General features: G+C 37.8%; 9 protein-coding genes across 9 annotated transcripts; 4 read left to right on the top strand and 5 right to left on the bottom strand.

The window, feature by feature from the left end:
* Nucleotides 1–592: 592 nt before the first annotated feature.
* Nucleotides 593–4,258, top strand: SCP160 (Scp160p; the record flags this gene model as incomplete). Its single annotated transcript, XM_033911314.1, has 1 exon — nt 593–4,258. The coding sequence occupies one exon, from the start codon at nt 593–595 to the stop codon at nt 4,256–4,258; it is 3,666 nt and encodes a 1,221-aa protein (XP_033767205.1).
* Nucleotides 4,259–4,539: 281 nt separating this feature from the next.
* On the top strand, nt 4,540–6,009 carry ARP4 (Arp4p; the record flags this gene model as incomplete). The annotated part of the gene is made up of 1 exon (XM_033911313.1): nt 4,540–6,009. One exon carries the CDS (start codon nt 4,540–4,542, stop codon nt 6,007–6,009), a length of 1,470 nt encoding a protein of 489 aa, XP_033767204.1.
* A 413-nt stretch (nt 6,010–6,422) lies between these two features.
* On the bottom strand, nt 6,423–8,618 carry IML2 (Iml2p; the record flags this gene model as incomplete). Its single annotated transcript, XM_033911312.1, has 1 exon — nt 6,423–8,618. One exon carries the CDS (start codon nt 8,616–8,618, stop codon nt 6,423–6,425), a length of 2,196 nt encoding a protein of 731 aa, XP_033767203.1.
* A 526-nt stretch (nt 8,619–9,144) lies between these two features.
* TAX4 (Tax4p) lies at nt 9,145–10,968 on the bottom strand (the record flags this gene model as incomplete). The annotated part of the gene is made up of 1 exon (XM_033911311.1): nt 9,145–10,968. One exon carries the CDS (start codon nt 10,966–10,968, stop codon nt 9,145–9,147), a length of 1,824 nt encoding a protein of 607 aa, XP_033767202.1.
* Nucleotides 10,969–11,805: 837 nt separating this feature from the next.
* ALY2 (Aly2p) lies at nt 11,806–14,946 on the top strand (the record flags this gene model as incomplete). The annotated part of the gene is made up of 1 exon (XM_033911310.1): nt 11,806–14,946. One exon carries the CDS (start codon nt 11,806–11,808, stop codon nt 14,944–14,946), a length of 3,141 nt encoding a protein of 1,046 aa, XP_033767201.1.
* A 163-nt stretch (nt 14,947–15,109) lies between these two features.
* On the bottom strand, nt 15,110–16,981 carry EXO70 (GTP-Rho binding exocyst subunit EXO70; the record flags this gene model as incomplete). The annotated part of the gene is made up of 1 exon (XM_033911309.1): nt 15,110–16,981. One exon carries the CDS (start codon nt 16,979–16,981, stop codon nt 15,110–15,112), a length of 1,872 nt encoding a protein of 623 aa, XP_033767200.1.
* Nucleotides 16,982–17,307: 326 nt separating this feature from the next.
* Nucleotides 17,308–19,803, top strand: TRL1 (tRNA ligase; the record flags this gene model as incomplete). Its single annotated transcript, XM_033911308.1, has 1 exon — nt 17,308–19,803. The coding sequence occupies one exon, from the start codon at nt 17,308–17,310 to the stop codon at nt 19,801–19,803; it is 2,496 nt and encodes an 831-aa protein (XP_033767199.1).
* A 171-nt stretch (nt 19,804–19,974) lies between these two features.
* ARG3 (ornithine carbamoyltransferase) lies at nt 19,975–20,991 on the bottom strand (the record flags this gene model as incomplete). Its single annotated transcript, XM_033911307.1, has 1 exon — nt 19,975–20,991. One exon carries the CDS (start codon nt 20,989–20,991, stop codon nt 19,975–19,977), a length of 1,017 nt encoding a protein of 338 aa, XP_033767198.1.
* A 380-nt stretch (nt 20,992–21,371) lies between these two features.
* SIP4 (Sip4p) lies at nt 21,372–23,861 on the bottom strand (the record flags this gene model as incomplete). Its single annotated transcript, XM_033911306.1, has 1 exon — nt 21,372–23,861. One exon carries the CDS (start codon nt 23,859–23,861, stop codon nt 21,372–21,374), a length of 2,490 nt encoding a protein of 829 aa, XP_033767197.1.
* Between the last annotated feature and the right edge of the window lie 37 nt (nt 23,862–23,898).

Here is a 23,898-nt window from a genome sequence, read left to right as displayed (position 1 = left end):
TAAAGTTCGTTTTTTTATGTTAATTGTTTTACGAGGATCCTTCTAATTTAGCAGTTCCTTGTTCATTAAGTATACCCATATACCACACCTATATACCCCAGTTCTTTATACAGTAACGAAACTTTTCATAAATGCTTTCGAAAATGTAGTGTCATACCCTTTAGGCATTTACTTCAGTAGGTATTTAGTGGTGGCACACGTATTCCATGTACCTTTTTTTCTTTTTTTTTACCGGTGGGCTTGAAAAATTTTCGCTCATTTTCGCGAATTGTTGTTGGCGTCGCTCGACAATTTCAATTTCATGTAGCTCTTAAAGACTGAATGTACTGGCCGTTGCAAGTTCATCCACTTGTTTACGGTTATATACATAACCTCTTTCCAAATATTGACCACTAGTTTTTCAATTGAACGTCTTTGAAAAAGAACGTCTAATTACACAACAGCACTTTTCATTCTCGTTCGAAATTGCTTTCTTTTTTTTTAGCATATTTTTAAGGTGAATCATTCTGATTTCCTAACTTTCCGTCTATTGTCTTTTGGTTACCACGCTTAGAATATATTTCCACCCCCATCCTTCTCCATTATAATTGCAATGTCTGAAGAACAAATCGCTATTGACTCTCCCCCTTCCTCCATCGAAGGATCTGTTGAAACCGTAACTACCATTGATTCGCCAAGTACTACTGCCTCCACTATTGCTGCTACCGCTGAAGAACATCCTCAGTTGGAGAAAAAGCCAGCTCCATTGCCATCCTTGAAAGACCTACCTTCTTTGGGTTCAAATGCTGCCTTTGCCAACGTTAAGGTTAGCTGGGGTCCAAACATGAAACCTGCCGTCTCTAACTCGCCATCACCTTCCCCTTCTGCACCTTCATTGACTACTGGCCTTGGGGCCAAGAGGATGCGTTCAAAGAACATCCAGGAGGCTTTCACTTTGGACCTGCAATCTCAGTTGTCAATCACCAAACCTGAATTATCCCGTATTGTCCAATCCGTCAAGAAAAATCATGATGTTTCTGTTGAATCCACTCTTTCTAAGAATGCTCGTACGTTTTTAGTTTCTGGTGTGGCTGCTAACGTTCATGAAGCAAAGAGAGAGTTAGTGAAGAAATTAACGAAACCAATCAACGCTGTCATCGAAGTCCCATCCAAATGTAAAGCCAGTATCATTGGTTCAGGTGGTAGAACTATTCGTGAAATTAGTGACGCTTATGAAGTTAAAATCAATGTTTCAAAGGAAGTCAATGAAAATTCTTATGATGAAGATTTGGACGATACTACAAGTGATGTCTCTTTATTTGGTGATTTTGAATCAGTAAACTTGGCTAAAGCTAGAATCTCGGCCATTGTTAAAGAAGAAACCAAGAATGCCACAATCAAGTTAGTTGTTGAAGATGACAAATATCTACCATATATTGATGTTTCCGAGTTTGCTTCCAATGAAGGAGACGAAGAAGTCAAAGTTCAATTCTATAAAAAATCCGGTGATATTGTCATTTCGGGTCCTCGTGAAAAGGCAAAAGCCACCAAGGCATCTATCCAAGATTACTTGAAAAGATTAGCTTCTAATTTAGACGAAGAAAAGGTGAAGATTCCATCCAAGTTCCAGTTTTTGATTGATGCGGGAGAACTGAAAGAAAAATACAATGTCATTGTCACCTTCCCATCAACTCCTGATGATGAACTAGTGTCATTTGTTGGTTTGCGCGACAAGGTTGGTGAAGCTATCACCTATGCCAGATCTTCTTCGAAGAGCTACGTGGTGGAATCTTTGGATATTTCCAAGGCTCATAGTAAGAATCTGACTCACGCCAAAAATCTAATCATGTATTTCACCAAATACTCCGTTTTAAAGGGTCTTGAAGAATCACATCCTAATGTTAAGATATCCTTACCATCCATACAGTCATTGCCAACAGCTGAAACTGTCACCATTCACATCAGTGCAAAATCTGATGAGGCAAACGATATTAAGGTCGTTCGTAAGGAATTAATTTCATTTGTGAACAATATTCCACCTTCTGAAACCCTGACTATCACAGATTTGGATTACGAGTTGTTTGGTGGGTCTATCAAACACTGTTTATTAGCTTCTGAAAGTAGTGTTGCTTTTGTTCAATTTGGTGATTATTATCCAAATGATGACACTATTTTGCTTGTTGCTTTAACTGAGGATGAAGACTTCAAACCATCTATTGAAGAGATTCAAGCTTTTTTAAATAAGGCAAACGAGTCATTAGACTCTCTACGTTCTAAGCAAAACAACATGGAGACTAAAACTTACGAATTTTCAGGGGAAGTTCAAGATTCATTGTTTAAACCATCTTCCGCTTCATGGAAATTGATTATGGAAGACATTTCTGAACAAGAAGGCCACCTTCAAATCAAGCTACATACCCCTGAAGAAAATCAGTTAACTGTTAGAGGTGATGAAAAAGCTGTCAAAGCTACTAACAAAATTTTTGAATCTATTTTGAATTCTCCATCTAACAAAAGCAAAATGACTGTTAATATTCCAGCTAACTCTGTTGCCAGATTAATTGGTAATAAGGGTTCCAACCTGCAACAAATTCGTGAGAAGTTTGCGTGCCAAGTTGATATTCCAAACGAAGAAAACAATAATGCTGCTAAGGATAAGACTGTCGAAGTTACTTTAACTGGTTTAGAATATAACTTGACTCATGCCAAAAAATATTTGGCTGCCGAAGCCAAGAAATGGGCAGACATTATCACAAAGGAACTAATTGTCCCAATTAAGTTTCACGGTAGCCTGATCGGTCCACATGGTATTTACCGTAACCGTTTGCAGGAGAAATACAATGTCTTCATTAACTTCCCAAGAGACAGTGAAATTGTTACTATTAGAGGTCCTTCCCGTGGTGTCAACAAAGCACATGAAGAATTGAAGGCTTTGTTAGATTTTGAAATGGAGAACGGTCATAAAATGATCATCAATGTTCCAGCTGAGCATGTTCCAAGAATCATCGGTAAGAATGGTGACAATATCAATGACATCAGAGCTGAATACGGTGTTGAGATGGATTTCTTGCAAAAGAGTACCGATCCAAAGGCTCAGGAAACTGGAGAGGTTGAATTGGAGATCACTGGTTCTAGACAAAACATAAAAGATGCCGCCAAACGTGTGGAATCTATTGTTGCCGAGGCCTCTGACTTTATCACAGAAGTCTTGAAAATTGACCACAAATACCACAAATCTATTGTTGGTAGCGGCGGCCATACTTTAAGAGATATCATCTCTAAGGCTGGTGGTGAAGAAATCAGAAACAAGTCTGTTGATATTCCTAATGCAGACGCCGAAAGCAAAGATATTACCGTACAAGGTCCCCAAAAGTTTGTCAAGAAGGTTGTCGAGGAAATTAACAAAATTGTTAAGGATGCTGAAAATAGCGTCACCAAGACCCTTGACATTCCAGCAGAAAGAAAAGGTGCTTTGATTGGTCCTGGTGGAATTGTTCGTCGTCAACTAGAATCCGAATTTAACATTAACCTATTTGTTCCTAATAAGGATGACCCTAGTGGCAAAATCACTATTACCGGTTTACCAGAAAATGTCGAGAAGGCTGAGAAAAAAATCTTGAATGAAATAATCAGGGAAAATTTTGACCGAGAAGTCGATGTTCCAGCCTCTGTTTACGAATATGTTTCAGAACGTGGTGCTTTCATTCAAAAATTGAGAATGGATTTATTCATCAATGTAAGATTCGGTAACACTTCCAAGAAGGCTAACAAATTAGCTCGTGCTCCAATCGAAATTCCTTTAGAGAAGGTTCGTGGTTCCACTGAAGGTGAAAATGCAGAAAAGACTAAGTTCACCATCGAAGAGGTTGGTGCACCAACTTCTTCTGAAGAAGGAGATATTACCATGAGATTGACATACGAACCAATTGATTTGAGTAGTATTCTTGACGACGAAGAAAAGGAAGTCAAGAAGGATACTTCAAATGATTCGGCCAAGAAGGAAGAAGCTCTCGATACTGCTGTAAAGCTGATTAAAGAAAGAATTTCCAAGGCACCATCTGCTACATATGCCGGTTATGTCTGGGGTGCTGATACCAGAAGATTCAATATGATTGTTGGCCCAGGTGGTTCTAACATCAAAAAGATTAGAGAAGCAGCTGATGTTATTATCAACGTTCCAAGAAAGTCCGATAAAGTCAACGATGTTGTGTACATTAGAGGTACCAAAGCTGGTGTCGAAAAGGCCGGTGAAATGGTGTTGAAATCTTTGAGAAGATAGGTGAACTTTTTGGTTCATTTTTTTTCAGCATAGATTTTTGCCTTTATTACTTTTATAATCCTTTAATATCTACGATGTGTACGTTTTTAAAATATAGTTAGATTACATTAGTTTCCTTGGAAAAGCTCCTGTTTAAAACTATTTTGAAGTTGAAGTAACACGAACATAAGAAATGGAGAAGACGAAACAGCGAAAAGAAAAAAAAAAAAAAACAAGATGTATGAAAACAAAGGATTTTAGGCAAAAAAAGCCTTGGTTATAAAGCAACAAAAAGCATAACTATGTCCAATGCTGCGTTGCAAGTTTATGGCGGCGATGAAATTTCCGCAGTAGTCATTGATCCTGGCTCTTACACAACAAATATTGGCTATTCGGGGTCTGACTTCCCTCAATCAATTCTACCCTCCGTTTACGGCAAATATACAGCAGATGAAAGTAATAAGAAAATATTTTCTGAACAATCCATAGGAATTCCAAGAAAAGATTATGAACTGAAACCCATTATTGAGAACGGCCTAGTCATAGATTGGGATACCGCACAGGAACAATGGCAATGGGCATTGCAGAATGAGCTCTATTTAAATTCTAACTCTGGTATACCAGCTCTGTTAACTGAGCCTGTTTGGAACAGCACAGAAAACAGGAAAAAATCTTTAGAAGTGCTCCTAGAAGGCATGCAATTTGAAGCTTGTTATTTAGCACCTACCTCCACATGTGTTTCATTTGCAGCAGGTAGACCCAATTGTTTGGTTGTTGATATTGGTCATGATACTTGCAGTGTTAGTCCAATAGTAGATGGCATGACATTATCAAAAAGCACAAGAAGAAATTTCATTGCTGGAAAATTCATCAATCACTTGATTAAAAAGGCGCTGGAGCCGAAAGAGGTTATACCACTTTTCGCAATCAAGCAAAGAAAACCAGAGTTTATAAAAAAAAAGTTCGACTATGAGGTTGATAAATCACTATATGATTACGCCAATAATCGAGGTTTCTTTCAAGAGTGCAAAGAGACACTTTGTCATATATGCCCAACAAAAACTTTGGAAGAAACAAAAACAGACTTAAGTTCTACCACTAAAAGATCTATTGAAACCCCTTGGAATGAGGAGATTGTTTTTGACAACGAAACACGTTACGGCTTCGCTGAAGGGCTTTTCCTTCCAAAAGAAGACGACATCCCAGCAAATTGGCCTCGTTCTAACTCTGGTGTAGTGGAAACATGGCGGAATGACTATGTACCACTAAAAAGAACCAAGCCAAGCGGGGTCAACAAAGCAGACAAGAAGGTCACACCAGCTGATGAAAAGGAACAGGATATTGTAAGTAAATCTACTTCTCCAGCTGCGGCCGGCGCAGATACTCCAAATGAGAGCGGTAAGAGACCGTTAGAAGAAGAAAAACTTACTAAAAATAACAATGAATTAATTGGTCTGGCTGATCTTGTGTATTCGGCTATAATGAGCAGTGATGTGGATCTAAGGGCGACATTAGCTCATAATGTTGTTCTCACAGGTGGTACATCCTCTATTCCTGGTTTAAGTGATAGGTTAATGACCGAATTAAATAAAATACTACCATCTCTTAAATTCAGAATATTAACAACAGGGCACACTATCGAAAGGCAGTACCAGTCATGGCTAGGCGGTAGTATACTCACAAGTCTAGGAACATTCCACCAACTGTGGGTCGGGAAAAAGGAATACGAAGAGGTGGGTGTCGAAAGATTGCTCAATGATAGATTTAGATAAAGATTCAAAAATGCTGGCGAACGGTAAATCGCCTTCTAGTTTACCGTTTGATTGAGCATTTGTCCACCTAATAAATATCTGTGATAAATAATTTGCCTTGGTCGTAGTGTAGCCCTTTTTGTAAGATATGATATTTCTATAGCGGACCTGTTTGTTGCCTAGGGCGTGATGAACTTCGTCTAAAATTAAGAATGAGGTTCAAAAATTTAAATATGTTCGCTTTTAAAATCATAACACTATATAAATTGACACCGTAAAATCAACTACTTAAGACAACCGTTGCATAAACATATAAAAAAGACACTATGAAACGTCACGAGTAATGGAGGTTGGAACAACCGCTAGCAAAGGAAGGTAAGTAGTAAAAAAAAAATGCATACTTTCTTAAATGTTGGGGTGAAAGAAACAAAAGGCTAAGCAAGCGCGTTTTCAACTCTATCAAGGGCGGCTTTGATCTTCATACCGATACGCGTACTTAATTCATAATCAGCGGCATAGTTTTGAGCTCTTAGCAACCATTCCCTACATTCATCCAAACTTTCCATGCCACCCAATTTCCAGCAGAATAAAGCCCTCTCATAAAGAGCGGCTGGATATGCCCATGGGTCTTCGGTTTTTTTGAAGTATTTCACTTTACCATTTTGGATGTAGAATATTTTTGGCAGAACAATATCGTCTAATAAGGCCAAACCTGTTTCAGCGTCCCCCAATCTTCTTAAAGTCAAGGATAGTAGTAAATTTCTGATCAGTTCTTGATCCGGATCTTCTGAGTCAATGGCGGGATTGTGATATTCTGTTAACATCTTTTTGGTTATAACCAAATCGTCTTCAGTCATTCTATTATAACCATTGTAGAAATAAGCCAGTTCATGGACAGGAGATGTGGCTATTGAATCTAGCGGTTCTTGTAAATTTAGTTTCTTCTGCATGTTATTAAATTGTTGAACTTTTCTAAGCATGAACCTATCCAATGGAAGATTTTTGGACTTAAACGTTTTTTTTCCTAACAAAGATGGGGCGTCAAATATGAGTTCTCTAGCCCGTTCTTTATAGAATTGTTCTTTGCCGTCATTTAAAAGGCCTATTTGTGTCATTCTCCAATTTTCTAAATAACAGCAACCTGCAAAATAAGTATACAAAGCATGAGACCAATCACTGATATCAAGCAAACTTATCAAATCGTCGGCAGCTCTATTGTACTCGTGTAAATTGACTAAAAGGATGGCACGTTCAAACACCATTAGCGATTTCACTTGCCTCATACGGATGCTATTAACATCAATGGAGTCCATTAGGGCAAGAGAATCACGAAGCCTGCCCTTTCCTGCAAGCATCTTGGCCTCATTTAGTAACCACAGGGCACTGTTAGGAAAAAGTGCTCTCGCTTTTAGTAATGCGTTCTCTAGAATTTTTCCTGGATGCAATAAAGTTGCACTATCCATATAACCTGGTAAAAGGCTACTATCATTGGTCCTGCTTTTGTTTAAAGTCCTTGATGCATTATCATTTGGTGGTATATCAAAGTCAGCGTCTGTGAATTGGAAGGGGCCATCATAATAAAACATCAGGCCTAACAAACCTATACACCCATGAACATTTCTCTCCTTTGTGGCCTTCCAAACTAGCCTCAACCCTTCTTCACGAGAGCCCTTGAACCCAACGATGGATAGAACAGCACCAATTGCAGGTGGAAGTAAGGATAACACGACTTGTAAGATACCATAGCATAAATTAGCTCCCGAATGGATGAATTCATCAATGGTGGCCTGTTCTAGATCAAAATCATCTGAGACAGAATGACGATCGGAAGCTCGAGAGGGGGTCGTCTGTAATCCTAAATCATCTCTTAACCTATGAAAGGATGGAGTATTACCAATATGAGCACCTGACAACCTTCCCATTCTCATCGTGTAGATTTTTTCAGCAAACTCTAATAGCATAGGGTTTGATTTGTCCTCAGAGGTCAATTTGTATGGTATATCTACAGATACGAAGGTTGTCTCTGCTGAAACGAAACTTCCGCATGATTCTTGGCTCTTTTCGCTTGGGGAAGGGGAGCTCGAGTTTTTCGATCGTTCCGCTTTCTTGACAGTGACCATGATATCTTGTAACATTGTATAAGCCCTCCTTAATTTCAGCAAGGCCTTGGCTGCTTCCATCATACTTTCACTAAATAACATCAACAGAGCATGCAAAAGACATGACTCTGTATACGTCACTGCATAGACAGTACCGGGAGGATATATTGAACTGCTTTTGAAGTTAGTCTTCTCAGCATTTTGCTTACTTTTCCACGACATTTGCTCAGCTTTACCTAAAGTAATCGCAGCTTTTTTCATCTCTTCGGTTTCAAAACTCAAGGTGGCTTGAAGAAATTCGATAACACCCCTTGCCAAAGTCAAGATAGTTTGATCTGAACCAGTTTCCATTTCAGCTTTTTTCAGTAAATTCAACCCTTCATCTGTCCTATCATCGAGAACAAAATCCATTGCTTTTAAGGCAATTTCAAAGTCATTGGCCTGTTTTAGAACTTGTTTTGTTTTTGTTGATTGCTCTTCACCGGAAGACTGAGTACTCTTTGATCCAAATGAACCAAATACTCTAAACATCTTTTTCTGTCCTTTGCTTTGGCACGCTGTTTGCCCTTCCTCCTATTATGTTCTATTTCTTTCTATCAGGTGATTTCTCTACCGGTAAACAAGACACTTATATATACAATTCGCTATAAATACTGATAGAAACATACAAAGAGAAGGGTGAGTGAAAAGAGCATTGGAAAAATAGATTGATTAGTACAAAGGTGGGAGAATATGAATTAAATAATCCGAGGGACGAAATTAGAAAATAGCCAAAGATAGGGGGTGGGGGTACCGCTGGAAAGACAAAGACTATTAGCATAAAATGAAAAACGGCCATTAAGCTCGAGAGATCTGGAGACAAACAAAGCAAAAGGTCGGACGAACAAAATCCGCGGAACGGAAAAACTTCTAAAAGTAAAGGAAAAGTGAGAGAAAAAAAATAAGGTAGTATTTTCTCTTCTTTTATTTCTGCTTTCATTGTGCACAAGAAGGTCATTTTTATCACATTATCCTTATTAAGGCGGGAGGGGAACTGCTGCAAATATATTTTCAGATATCATATTCTGACATTGCGGAGATCGCGTTTGATGTTTTTCAGTTCCTGCCGTACTGAAAGCTTTGACGGCTTATCTATCGGGTTATTAGCATTGTGATAAGGGTCAGGGATGGAAGGTTTCACGTTAATCGTACCCAGAACATAGCCGTCAACGCTATTCCAAACTCTTTGGTCCAGTTCATTGGTCAGCTTTCGGCCATAGAGGCATTGATCGACTAGCCACATGCCCACTATGAATGATTTTCTGTCCAAAGTACCATCTTTTCTTGTGTCCACCATATTGTATATTTGTACTAGAAGGTCCGTGGGCAGATTCGATCGATACCATATATCTTTCACGACTAAATTTAGCATCAAGCCGTCTTGTGGTAAATTTAACGGCTGTGGGCGAGACTCGTCGTCTTCATTCGTGAGAGAGGGCCACCACGGCAGCAAGCGCAAATATGAGTACCTGTTTGACACCCACATGGACTCGTATCTTTTTCTTTCCTGTTCAGTAATAAACCCGAGATCTCTATGAGATTTCCACGGTTTATCTTCATTGAATTTGTGAGGGTTTGTATAATGATGTGCGTGCAAATGATGAGAATTTGGGTTATGGAGTTGATGATGGTGGTGATGATGATGGGGGAATGGAAGTACAGAGGTACTACTCCCAACTACGGCTGCTGTTGTTTTCAAACCCTTTTTTATCTTGGAACGGCGGCTTTTCTTCTTCTTGTCCTTGACCTCCATTATATTAGAATCTTCGTCCGTGTCTGAATCTGATGATACTGACTTTCTGTCGTAGGGGAACGTTTCATCATTTTCTGTTATTGCATACTTGCCACGCCTCATAGTTGTCTTTAGCTTTACATTTTGCTGCGTGTTTATAATGGCCCTACCATTTTGCTTCTGGTCCGAATATACACGTGATAAATTTTCTTGTTGCTGGCCATTGTCATCAAGCGATCGTAGAAGTTTGCGCTTGAACCTTGGTTTGCTTGCCTTCCTTTGGCTTCGCGGTATCAGATCGGGTAGAGTACCCTTATATATTATATTTCCGCCATTGAGTTTATTCATTGCTGTATAGTCTGACTCTTGCTGCCGCTGTGAGGCGTCTGCCTGAGAGGCCTTAGCAGAGGCTTTGGATGCGAGGCTATAAGAAGAAATGGAAGGTTCTGGAGGGAATATCTCATCAGTGCTTCGTTCTTTATAAGAAGTTTCTTCTCCATCGGAACTTATGGAACACGATGATGACAGTGAGGTAGAGTAGGACACTTGTGGAGAAATAGATCGTGAACGAACAGTGTTGTCATATGGTGGGGGAGGTAATCTCATTCTGTTCAATTGCAGCTCATTTTTCAAAGCTGAAGGAGCACGTGGCGGTTTTGTTTCAACATCCATAACCGAATCCCGGCTGCCGATACCGGATGGTCTGTTACTAAATGAATTTGTGTGGGCCAAGTAAGCAGCTGCCTCTGCAGCTGCTATGCTACTTGGCGAATTTGACGCTCTATTCCTTGTATCATAATGAATCGTCCCCAAAGGAGTTGTCGGTACGGAAACGGCTTCAGAATGACCGGAAAGCGTTTCCCTAGAGTACTGATGATTTATACTTCTCGGTTCAGGTTGTCTCATCCTCGGTGAGGAAACCTCGGATTTAAGCACAGGTGCAGATTCAACCTTTAAGTGACCTGGCCTCTCTGTACTACCGGCTCTACCATTGGGGTGGGTGTATCTCTTGAAAGTAATCTGAGCAGCAGTCAAAGAATCTTGGAGGGCTTCCTTCGGCAATTCCACCACGGCAAGGTTTCCGGAATGCTTTTTCTTGGGGAAGAGCATTTATACAAACTTCAGGGTGTTTATTCTCCAGTATTATATACACTCTTCTTTGTATACGGCATCCCGCACTCTTCATAAATTACCAGAAGAGAACCTAATACGTCACTTTAAAACCAATTTATTAATGTTGCACGGAGAACAACACCCTTGCGCCATCTATCGCGCGCCGTCCCAAAAAAAAAAGAAGGTATTATAAGAAAGTCCTTCTCAGCGGCTAACCTCATTCTTAATTATAACAATAAAAAATAATACAAATCAAAATTCTGGCCTCGATTGATAAAATTTTATGACGGCGGTAAATATCATATCATATCACTTTCATTCGTGTCGTCTCATGGGTTCATCTGCTATCCAAGACTCCATCCTCCCATCCAGTACAGATAACTCTTTTTCCTTTTTTTAAAATAGTAAACCTATTGAGAACAAGTTTGGGTTCCATTTCTCTATAGCAACAACTTTTACTCTTCGACACATGCAGCATTACTGCTCTCCATTGTTGCTTCTTTTTTTCATTGCTATGTTACAGAATGTTTTTGACTGGTTCTCCTTCGTTAAAGCATTCTTTGGAGGATTTGCGGTTTCGGAAAAAAGATATTTAATCCGATATGGCCCAATTTGGGAAAAAAAAAAAAGACTTGGCTAGTTCTCCTTTTCATCTTTTGAGAATAGATTCTCCAGTTATGCTATTATAAGATTTTGAGTATCAAAAGAGACGAAAAAGGTCAAACTAGTCAGTAGACTTCACTGTTCATTATCGTTAGTCCTTTATTTTTTCAAGTTGAAACATTCCCTTTTCTTTTTCCAGCACTTCTCATTGTAGATCAGTCATTTTTCAAGATGCCCATGGACCAGTCTATCTCATCTCCATTATTTCCCATGGAAAAGGATATTGATGTTCCCCTTGATGCTACACCCCTGGCACAGAGTTCATCGTTGCAAATTTTTATACATTTAGCTGAACCAGTTGTTTTTCTCCAAGGCTTCGATCCTCAGAGAACGGAATATCCCTCGGTTGTTCTTCGAGGTTGTCTAGTGGTTAGAGTACTGAAACCCACAAAGCTCAAAAGCATAAATCTTTCATTCAAAGGGTATTCCAGAACCGAATGGCCTGAAGGTATCCCACCTAAAAGACAAGAGTTCGTTGAAATTAAAGATATTGTAGACCATACATGGGCTTTATATCCGCCAACTGAGCAGAAGAGCAAGAAAAAGATGGGGGCTTCCGCACCTAACGATAGCAACAATGCAGCTAATAATTTTTTGATGAAAGAAAGTGGTGCCTCTCTTTATAGAACGTTGTCAGATAATGAGACTTTAACAAGCAGGAAAAATTCCATATCAGGTTTATCCTCATTGAACTTATCGCCTCTAGGTACAGCTGGAAATTCTTCCGTCAACGTGAGAGATAGAGAAAGTAGACAGAGATCTAGATCTTCCTCGGTCACTTCTTCCAATGGACCTTCAAGAAACTTATCTCCGATAAATTTATTGAAAAGAGCCACTTCTCCTTCCGTGTCTCATCATAACTACAAGCCTACAACTACTTCCATCTTTTCTGACTTGCTAAGCAACACCTTTACCCATAATGACGGAGCATCTCATCATAATCATCATACCCCTGCCAGTAGCAGCCATCTGGCAATGACAAGCAATAACTTCACCAGCGGGTCTGGAGGAGAATTTTTTGTCTTTCAACCAGGTGACTATGTTTATGCTTTCGAAGAACTAATTCCTCAAGTATTCCCAGAATCCATTAAAGCTGATTTCGGGTTTGTGGAATACTTCTTATTTGCCAGCATAGAGAGACCTGGTGCCTTTAAATCGAACATTAGCGCCCGCCAAGTGGTTAATATTGTACGGACACAGGCTCATAATTCCGTGGAAGAAAGTGAGCCAATCATCATATCTAGAGATTGGGAAAATCAATTATATTATGATATTGTTATAGCGTCCAAAGACATTATTCTAGATGCTTTTCTGCCTATCACATTCAAATTTGCTCCCCTTGATAAAGTCACATTGCATAGAATTAGAATTTATGTGACAGAGACAATGGAATACTATTGTAGGGATAAGAAAGTTCATAGGATGGAGCCCACCAAGAAATTCCTATTAACAGAACAAAAAGGTCCTAAATTACCTAATTTGCCCAATGATGCAAATTTGTCAAAAGCCAAAAATATGGGGAACCTTTTGCAGGATCCGAAGAATGGAGACTTAGTTAACAAAGAGTATGAGTACCAAATTTTCATTCCGAGTCGTTTCAACAACCATCAGCAACTACATCCAGACACTTCATATGAAAATATCAAAGCGAACCATTGGATTAAAATATGTCTGAGACTGTCTAGGGTAGTAGATAATAAAAGAAAGCATTACGAAATTAGTATTGACTCGCCAATACATGTTTTGCATAGATTGTGTTCACATGCAAATACTCTTTTACCGAGCTATGATGGACGTACTACTGCCCCTCCAAAAGAAATAGATTCGTCAATTTCTTCAATACTAGAATCCTCAGATGATAATGTAAGCCTATACCATAACTCTAATATTTTCTTTCCTAAAGAAGTTCTTTCGTCGCCAGTACTTTCGCCCAATGTCCAACCTTTAGACATTTTAATCCCACATTTACCTTCCACTTCATTGACCAGAAACTCGAAGCAATTTAGTAGGAATTCAAAATCTCATCCGAATGATAGTACTATCTTTAATTCTGCGAAATTGAAATCCAATATATATCAACCGGAGACTTTGCAAAGAGAATTAGCATCACCCCAGGCAATCCCACTCTCCCCAATAACATCACCAATGTCAAATATGGAAATGCCTCCACCAGATTTTGATTTTTCTTCTGATTTTATATCTGATGCTGCGTCTGGAACCACCACAACTGAAGTGTCTTCATCAGAGTCGAGTATCTTACCAAGGGATCCGCCATCTTATAAGGATACTGTGCTGCATGACAACAATCAAAAAAGGAGGCCTAATTCCAAACATCCAACGCCTCCAATTTTAAAAGCTTCCTACTCTCATAAACATTTAGATAACGGTACCCCAGAAAGTATGAATAGAAAGGAACTGACGTCAAAGGTAGAAGAAAATAGACACAAGAGAGAGTCCACTCCAAAGAAGAGAGAATGTAGAGACGTGAAACGTTTATCAACTCCACAACACGAGGAAAGCAAGGACTCCACATCCAATGGGAATCAGAGCAAAGAAAAGGTCAGAAAAAGAGTATTGAGCCTATCATCTTCACTACATAGCTCACCAAATAACAACGGATTTGCACATTCAACTTTGGGCAACCTGAGCAATGAATCATTACGATCATTGAATAGAAGAGAAAGTGCTCAAGACAATTTACCTTCCACAGTAAGACACGACAATCCTTTTTTCACCGATTTAAATCAAATTCTAATAGATGACGAACTCAAAAATCACGATAAAAATGAACTAAATCGAAATCCTACGAATACTTCGAGCACCCCTGCCTCAGCTAGATCATCTTTTGACTACTCAGGAGTAAATATAAGTAAGGACAAGTTGAACATGGAACCATTACTGAGTAAAACGGAAACGTTGACTAATAAAATTAATGACGACTCCTTTTTAAAGTCTAATGATTCCTACGTTGATCTACTTGAACCCTCAGTCAATAACACGATTGATATCACAGCGCCGTACGCTAGAAATTCCTCTGCATGGCATCCTTCGCAGAATGATAACGATAACAATCAGTTTTCTCCACTTTTAGGAGGTAACGAGAATTTCTTGAATGCAGCCAGTGCACAAAACTCGGCTGAATCAGATCATAATAATGACATTTTTACACAGGGTTCAGGATTAACGGAAAGCTCTAGGAATTCCGATTCAGAGGAGAGATTCATTTCAAGACTTTCTTCACCAGAGAAAGTGCTCATCAATACGCTAGATGATGAATCTGGACTACAAAGTATAAATGAGAGTACTCTTTAGTCTAGCATGGAATTTTTATGTCATCTCTTCTTGTTTCTTACATCTAGCATTCAGGGCAAACATAAAAAACCGAAGCCTTCGTAAGTATACATATATACGTATATATTTGTTTATGGATTGTTCTTTTTTTTTATTCTTCCTTCTGACAAGGGATTTACTTAACCTATCTAACCAATTGGTTTAAAACAGTAGTTAGTTCGTCAGGGGTATATTTGATATGCTTTCTAGGATTCTTGAAAGAGTCCTTATATCTGCTGTAGAATCTTTCGTACATGGGCATAACCAACGAAATTATTTCTGACTTCAAAGTTACTTTCAATGATGGATCTGAAAGCTTATACTGTTTTGTTTTTGATACCAAATCTTCAAAACCTTCATTGAATTTTCTAAATTTCTCTTTGATTTGTTCTTTGTCTTTTGACTTCTTTCCACTACTATCAATGAACACTGAATCCATCAAATTTGCAGTTAAGTCCCTCCAATCAGATACCATATAACTAACATAGCGTTTTTTCAGCCGTTCCAATCTAGAGTGACCTTCCCCACCTATCATTAAGTTTAATTCAGACTTTTCCACAATCTGCTCAACAAGTGTCAAGTTCATTAGAATGAAGAATCCAATACGCTGCTTGTGCTTGTTTTTTGAACTATTAGGATTAGCCACATCCGGCTCCTGGTTAGGCATCAGTGCTATTTGCGCCTTTCTCTCAAGATTAACCGCCAACGTATCTATGCAATCACTTATAAAACACGATAATAATACATTGTGATCTTCCCAATTTAATGCCTCATTTTGTAAAGTGTATTCTTTCTCTTTATAGCTGGACGGTAACCAATTTTCACGTGTGATATTGTCCATGGCACCTAGACATCCGTTTTTATACTCGCTGAACTTTCTTAGTCTTGACATGGTATCTACTGTTGCTTCGGTGACACCATTATTGGAGGGAATAGTAGAAATAGAGTTTGACTTTTTGATAATCCTATCAATGGCGTCTCTGAATAATGATTGTGTTACTTGACGCACTTCTTGGGTACATTCCTGCAATAAATTATAGTTTTGTAGTTCTTTGCCTCGAAGGGATTTTTTCACATCATTTATGCTTTCGACTAACTCAAAGCTAAAGAATCCAACGTTCTCGAGATTACTTCGTACAATCTTCAAATTTGAACTAAAGAGCTTAGTATATGCCCTTACTAAAGGCGACAAAATCTGCGACAAAACTTGAGGTTTATTTTCTGTATATTGAGAGTATAAATCATCTACCAGAGATTTCTCATTAGCGATGAAGCCTAATAACGCCTCTGTGTAACTGTTCATTCCGCTACTACCCTTTTCATAGGGTGCATTTTTTGCAGTGGTAATTTCTTTAGCAAAAGGTTCAAGGAATGCCATGCACTTAAGAATCAATTTACTTCTTTCGCCGACGAGTATGTCTTGTATAGTAGAACTTTCTGAACTTCCATGGAAATAGTCTAAAATCCATGATAGAGCGCTCAACTGCTGGTCTTCGTAGTATGGGAATGGCATCTTTTTAGTGATATTTATCTGGGGGTCAAAAGGTTTGATACTGTTCAAGATTGAAATAAAATACACTCTTAATTGGGCCTCGCTGCGTTTGATCAGTTCCTCCAAATGCGTTAAAATCCCGTGGAATTCCGAGTTCTCTTCTCGATTAGCTTGTCCAGACTGAATATCTTCTAACATGTCGTCCAATTTATGTACCACCTGGGTATATTGCTTTAACCCGACTTGATTGATACCCTTTTGCAAAATAATTTCATATTTAGAAGCTTCATTGGCTAGATCCTTCACTGAGGCAACTGAATTCAAAGTACTTTCAATGTTCCTTTGTAACGTGGTCAAGACATTGTTTCTAGCAAGAATAGGAGTAAAAAGTTGGCTGGATTGATTGGATGTGGCTGCAATTTTTTTCAAAGATTTATTGATTTCGAAAGTGAGTTTACTTGTCTTTTGTAACTCTTGGGATAAAACTAATACGTCAGCTTCATCAATATCAATTTCAGCGGGCATTTTTATAGCTGCTTTTAAAACTAGAAATAATGTGGCGGACTTCTCCTATTCACTGTCGGTACTGTAAGGGTACGCTTGCTCTGGTTTATTGCGTTTAAGCACACTGTTTCAGTAAATTTATCTTTATGTTCCAGCGGGCTGGCCGCGTATTTTTCCATTGATAAAATTTCACGATGAGTTTATTCCAAAGAGAGCGTACAAAGGAGGATCCAACTCGTTCCATTCTATTCAGAATAACCTCGAGCAGATTTACGTCTGTGTAGTTTTTTTGTTCACGATCTACATTTTGATTTTGGTGGTTATAAAAGTATTCGTACAAAGAAGCGATGCCCAGCCCATATGACGGTAAAAGAACGGTAACTAAGCTTGTCAACGAGTTAGAAAATGCTGAAAAGCTATCCGGTAGAGGCAGAGCCTATAGAAGAGTTTGCGACTTGTCACATAGCAATAAGAAAGTAGTTTCATGGAAATTCAATGAATGGGATTACGGTAAAAACAATATCAGTTTGCCATGTAATGCAAGAGGTTTATTTATCAGTGATGATGCATCAAATCCAGTTATTGTTGCTAGAGGGTATGACAAGTTTTTCAATGTGGGCGAAGTCAACTTCACCAAATGGGAGTGGATCGAAGAAAACTGTACAGGCCCATACGATGTCACTATAAAAGCCAACGGTTGTATTATTTTTATTTCTGGTCTAGAAGATGGCAAATTGATAGTTTGCTCTAAGCATTCCACTGGACCTAGAGAAGACGTAGACAGAAATCATGCGGAAGCAGGTGAGAAGCAACTTTTAATGCAATTGGTGAAGATGAACATCGATCCAAGTGATTTTGCTAGAATGCTATATACCCATAATGTCACCGCTGTGGCAGAATATTGCGATGATTCATTTGAGGAACACGTTCTAGAGTATCCCCTTGAAAAAGCTGGTCTATACCTACATGGTGTCAATATCAATGAGGCAGAATTTGAAACTTGGGATATGAAGGACGTTTCGCAACTGGGGTGTAAATATGGATTCAGGTGCGTCCAATGCACGTCATTGAAAACCTTGGATGATTTGAAAAAGTTCCTAGACAATTGTTCCGCAACTGGATCTTTCCAAGGGCAAGAAATCGAGGGTTTTGTTATCAGATGTCATTTGAAGAGTACTGGGAAACCTTTTTTCTTTAAGTATAAATTTGAAGAACCGTATTTAATGTACCGTCAGTGGAGAGAAGTCACTAAAGACTATATTTCCAATAAGTCAAGAGTGTTTAAATTTAGGAAGCATAAGTTTATAACCAACAAGTATCTTGATTTCGTAATCCCAATATTAGAGTCGTCACCCAAGATTTGTGAGGATTACATGAAAGGTTTTGGAGTGATTAAATTGAGAAACAGGTTTCTAGGATCATATGGTATGAGTGGGTTGGAAATCTTAAATCACGAAAAGGTGGCCGAATTGGAATTAAAAAATGCCATTGATTATGATAGAGTAGACGAACACACTAAGTTTTTGATTTTCCCCATATCAGTCATTGGATGTGGAAAAACGACAACCTCCCAGATATTAGTCAATTTGTTTCCTGAGAGCTGGGGTCATATTCAAAATGATGATATTACTGGTAAAGATAAATCTCAGTTAATGAAAAAATCGTTGGAACTATTATCCAAAAGAGAAATTAAATGTGTCATAGTTGACAGAAACAATCATCAGTTCCGCGAAAGGAAGCAATTATTCGAGTGGTTGGATGAATTAAAAGAAGACTATTTGGCGTATGATACGAACATCAAGGTAATTGGTGTGTCATTCGCACCATATGACAAACTATCGGAAATCAGAGACATAACAATGCAAAGAGTAATCAGAAGAGGTAACAATCATCAAAGTATCAAATGGGACGAATTAGGAGAGAAGAAAGTTGTGGGTATCATGAATGGGTTTTTGAAAAGATATCAACCAGTTAATTTAGGTAAAACACCGGATAATATGTTCGATTTAATGGTGGAGTTAGATTTCGAAGGGGCAGACACTTCATTAACTAATGCGAAACAAATCCTCAATGAAATTCATAAAGCTTACCCAATTTTGGTACCTCTGGTCCCAAAAGATGATGAAATTGACACGGCATTTAGAAGGAGCTTAGACTACAAACCTACAGTAAGAAAAATAGTTGGTAAAGGCAACGGTAATCAACCAAAAACGCCTAAGCTTATTAAACCAACATACTTCTCAGCTAATATAAACAACTATGATGAAATCATTGATTTGGTAAAGGAAAGTGTTGCTAGTGATGCAGACCTGTCAGAACAATTTAAATATTTACTGACAAGTGGAAAGGTTCAGAAGGAACTTCATATAACACTAGGTCATGTCATTTCGTCTCGTGAAAAGGAGGCAAAAAAGTTATGGAAATCATATTGTAACAGATACACTGACCAGATAACGGAGTACAATAACCATCGTATAGGAAATACACCAGCTCCAGGCACTAACCAAGATAAGCAGCTGAAAACCACCGACACACTGAAATTTAGACTGGAAAAACTATGTTGGGATGAAAAAATCATTGCTATTGTGGTAGAACTGTCCGGAGATAAAGATGGGTGCATAATTAATGCAAACAATGAAAATGTCAAAGGTTTACGTTGTCAAAACAAAATTCCTCATATTACACTGTGTAAGCTTGAAAGTGGTGTTAAGGCTGTTTATTCCAATGTCCTATGTGAGAAAGTTGAATCTGCTGAAGTTGGTGAAAATGTAAAAGTTGTAAAATTGAATAGTTCGAAGGAATTTGTTGCCAACGTATACTTAAACTTTTATGCAGCGCTCTGATTATCTCAAAACTTAGTTTTGTTCAAAACCAACGTTTCGTTTGCATAGGATGTAACAAAATTTTTCTAACGATTTTCCTCCAATTGACCTTACGGAGTAATAGAATGTATATCGTTATTTTATATCTATATCTGTATTTATATATTACTTATTAGGGGTACGAGAAAAGAGTTATTTCAGGTCCTTGAAATTACCTTTATTATTGACGAAGATATCGATGGCGGACATAGCTGCGTATAATCTATTTTCTGCTTCTTCAAAGACTATGGAATGCTCTCCATAAAAGACATCATCACTAACTTCTTCATGATGTCTTGGTAAACAATGCATAAATTTGTAATTTGGGTCAGCCACGGAGGCAAGTTCTTGATTGATTTGGAAACCTTTGAATTGTTTCAGTTTGGCCTGTTTTGCAAATTCTTCACCCATGGAAACAAAAGTATCAGTTACCAATATATTAGCATTGGTAGAGGCCTTTAAAGAGTCATGCGTTAGTTCAAATGTCGCACCATTTCTCTTAGCAATTTTTTTGGCTTCGTCAACTATATCTGAATCCATTTCAATACCAGGAGGAGTGGAAATACAGACACTTATGCCGAACTTCAAACAGGCAATGCACATATCATTTATGACATTATTAGCATCACCAATCCATGCCATCTTCAACTTGGAATTGGTTTCCTTATTTACTTCATCCAGAGATATATCGAAGCTTTCAATTATCGTCAAAAGATCACAAATAGCTTGTAAAGGATGGAATTTATCACATAGAGAGTTGATAATTGGTACAGTGGAATCCTTGCAAAAAGCCAGGATATCTTCATGTTTGTTTACACGGGCAAAAATACATGAAACCATAGATGATACGACCTTGGTGGTATCATAAAATGATTCATTGACGCCAAGCTGAATATCCTCTTTACCCAAAAACATTGGTTGGGCACCAAAGAAGGTAGCTGCACCTTCGGTCGAAATTCTTGTTCTAGTTGATCTTTTGGTAAATATTAGGGCAATAGTCCTGCCCAAAAGTTTTAAGTGGTTAGATTGGAAATCATTAGTCTTATTTGTTTTAAAAACATTCTTGAAATGTTGAGCTCTTTGTACTAAGATCCTGAACTCTTCATCAGAGAGATCTTTAATGGAAATCAAATGGCGTAAAGATGAAGACGTTGATGCTGTGGTTGACATGGTAACGAGTGCACAATTTGTTAGATATTTGAGAGAAGAAAAAAAAAAATTTGCTCGTTATTAACTGTACTTAAAGGACATACAGGGAATAAACTGCCTTTAGAGGTGAAAAGTTGATTTATATAGGTATTTTTTTTGATGGACGGGAATGGGAAGCCGCGCCGATGAAGGAAACGGTGACCAATCGTGCTTAGAAAAATTTGTCCGGGCATTTCAGAGCGGCCGACGCTGCTGTGAGTTGCACTTAACGGAAAAAATGACCAGTTTTGTCATTTCGAAGCGAAACGGAAGAAAAGAAAGCATATGAGTCACAACGTGACCTTTGAAAATCGGCTACCATTAGAGGAAGAGCAGAATGAGTAATACGAGGGAGCGTATTACTAAAAGGTTGAGTTTAAAATATTTTGGATCTTGAATTTCTGTTTACTGGAGTCATGGTTGTTAACAATGTCTCTGTTATCTAAAATGATATGATCTAAATATTTTTTCTTAGAAGACGTTGCTGATGGTGAATCCGGATTCAAATTTGAATTTGAATTTGTATTGAAATTTACCGAACTGCTATCACTGTTTTGAAATAGGGATAATCTTTGTTGAAGCTCTTTATTCTTACTCTTGCCTCTAGTTATATTTTTTTTAAAAGGAATTTCTAGTGGTAAGCTATTATCACTGTCACTGTCCTCTTCATCGTCATCTTCTGCATATCCTTCGTCCGTTTCATAGTCATAGTTCTCAAAGTTGTTCATAAAAATCTTATTAAAATCATACGGAGACGCATCTAGAAAATTGGAATTTGAACTTGAGTGTTGTAAAAGGTTTAGTTGGGTATTGACCTTTGATGCGGAATCCGACTTCACCGCATTAGAATTGAAGCTCGACACTGTATCCAAATATCTCAGTTTATTCAAACTTATTAACAGTCGTTGTTCTTGCTGTGGAGAATGTATTGTCTCAAAAGATAGTAATTTGAAGTTGACCCTGAGGATCTGCAAAAAAGAATTTGTGGAAAACTCATCATAATACCATATTGGACACCAATGATTTAAGAAGTTTTGAAATTTTTCGAACTTTGTTTTACTCAAGTGAGGTTGGTTTTGACCATTTTCGTATTTAAGTGATGCTGACCAATTGTTCAAATTATTTAAACATAAGTTAATAATGTCAATGCTATTAAAGGGTGTAAAATGGTAAAGGTTTAGTTGCTGTGGTTGTAATTGTTGATTATCATCGTTATTAGAGTTATCTGTAAGAATTAAAAAATATAGAGTCAATATCTCCAATGAGATATCCTCTTTTTTTAAATCTTGGTCCTCTTCCTTTAAAGTTATCAATTTCAGGCTCAAGTAAAATAAAGTTAACTGGATCTCCACAAAATCAGGTTGGTTAAGCTTATGACTTAGACTCATCAAATTTTTAAGTAGTAAATTTGTTGTCAGCTTTGTATTTGGATTCGATGCTAAGAATCGGAAATTATCGTGATCACTTAAATTATGATAAAGATTCCAAAGTAATAGGGTTTTTTTAAAGTTTTCGAGTTCATTCTGAAAAAACTGGAAATTTGGGTCCGAAATGCTTAATGATGAGATATTCAGCAAATTACATCCATCCAAAGAATTTATGATGAAGTTTAGCAAAATTTCAAAGGGCTTCAATTTGGGAATTTCTAGAACCGAAATTGATTTCGGTTGAAATTCCTCAGCTAAAAAATTAGACTTTGGTAAACCTTGGATTAAGGACCACCATGAGTTTAAAAATTGGAAGCACCAGAACGTCGCTATTCTATTATCCTCTCCATCTAATTTACTGCTGCTAGTATTGCCTGATATGGGAATCAAATTTTTGGGATTTATATATAATCCCATATTCAAAATGTTTGTGAAGTTTAGATTTAGTAAATCGTTGGTCCATATTACTGAATTTACATTTAAATTTGCCGTCGGCGAGCTTTTACTTTTACAAGACTCAACAGAGCCGCCCATAAAATAAAAAATGGATAAGTTAACCAATTGCAGAACCTTCAAGTCTAAAGTGTTGTTAGTTGTCAGAGAAACGACTAGCTTTGTAACTTTAAAGAGTCTGAAATCATCAAAACAAGACCAAGTAAATTGAATGATATAAAGTAAAGTCAGTAGGGTTATCGGTTCGTCCATGATTGCAGTCGAATTAATCTTGTCTAACAGCAAATTTTTCCATAAATTTGAAGGGTATAATAGAAGTAACAAAGAATTTTGCCTTTTGAAGAAATCTTTAATTACGATAGATAATAAATTTTTCAAAAACTGAAGGTTATAATCATATTTAAGTAAAAGAAAGTTCGGTAGATGATTAAAATCACCATTCAGATTCAAAAAGTCCGTTAATACTTGAAGTTGGAGATCAACTTGCTTGTGATCATTTGAAGAAGCTATTGCTTTCGAGGTAGGAAATGTATTAGTTAGAATATTCCATGTCAAGTGCCCCAGAAATCTTTGATTTTCAGACTGAGTGTTGTAGTTATTAAAGCAATAAAATGTGTCATTAATGAACGGCAAATTAGAATTTGCATTGGCGCTGGAACTCGCATTAATATTTGTCAAACGGACGATTTCTTTTTCGAGCAGTTCTGTATAACCCTTCGGAAGACCTCTCCTCGATAATTTATCCGAAGTTTTGCAGGGAAAATCAATTTTCGCACAGTTTGAACACTTCGGTTTTAAACCGTCACACTTGATTTTTTTCAGTCTGCATCTATCACAAGCATGCGCCTTCCTGACAGAGAAATCAGTGATTGCGTTGGAAGAGCTTTGACCGGTTGGAACTATCAGGACTTTGTTGCTGCTGGCATCTGTATCATCGAGGGAATAAGACCTGCCATATTTCCTCTTGGCCATTGTCTATTCAATGTAGCGAGTAGAGAAAAGAAGCAAA

The sequence above is a fragment of the Saccharomyces paradoxus genome, chromosome X (assembly GCF_002079055.1).
Source record: "Saccharomyces paradoxus chromosome X, complete sequence".
NCBI classification, from domain to species: Eukaryota; Fungi; Ascomycota; class Saccharomycetes; order Saccharomycetales; family Saccharomycetaceae; genus Saccharomyces; species Saccharomyces paradoxus.
Note: the sequence above shows the minus strand (reverse complement) of the source record. Positions and strands in the feature narration are given on the sequence as shown.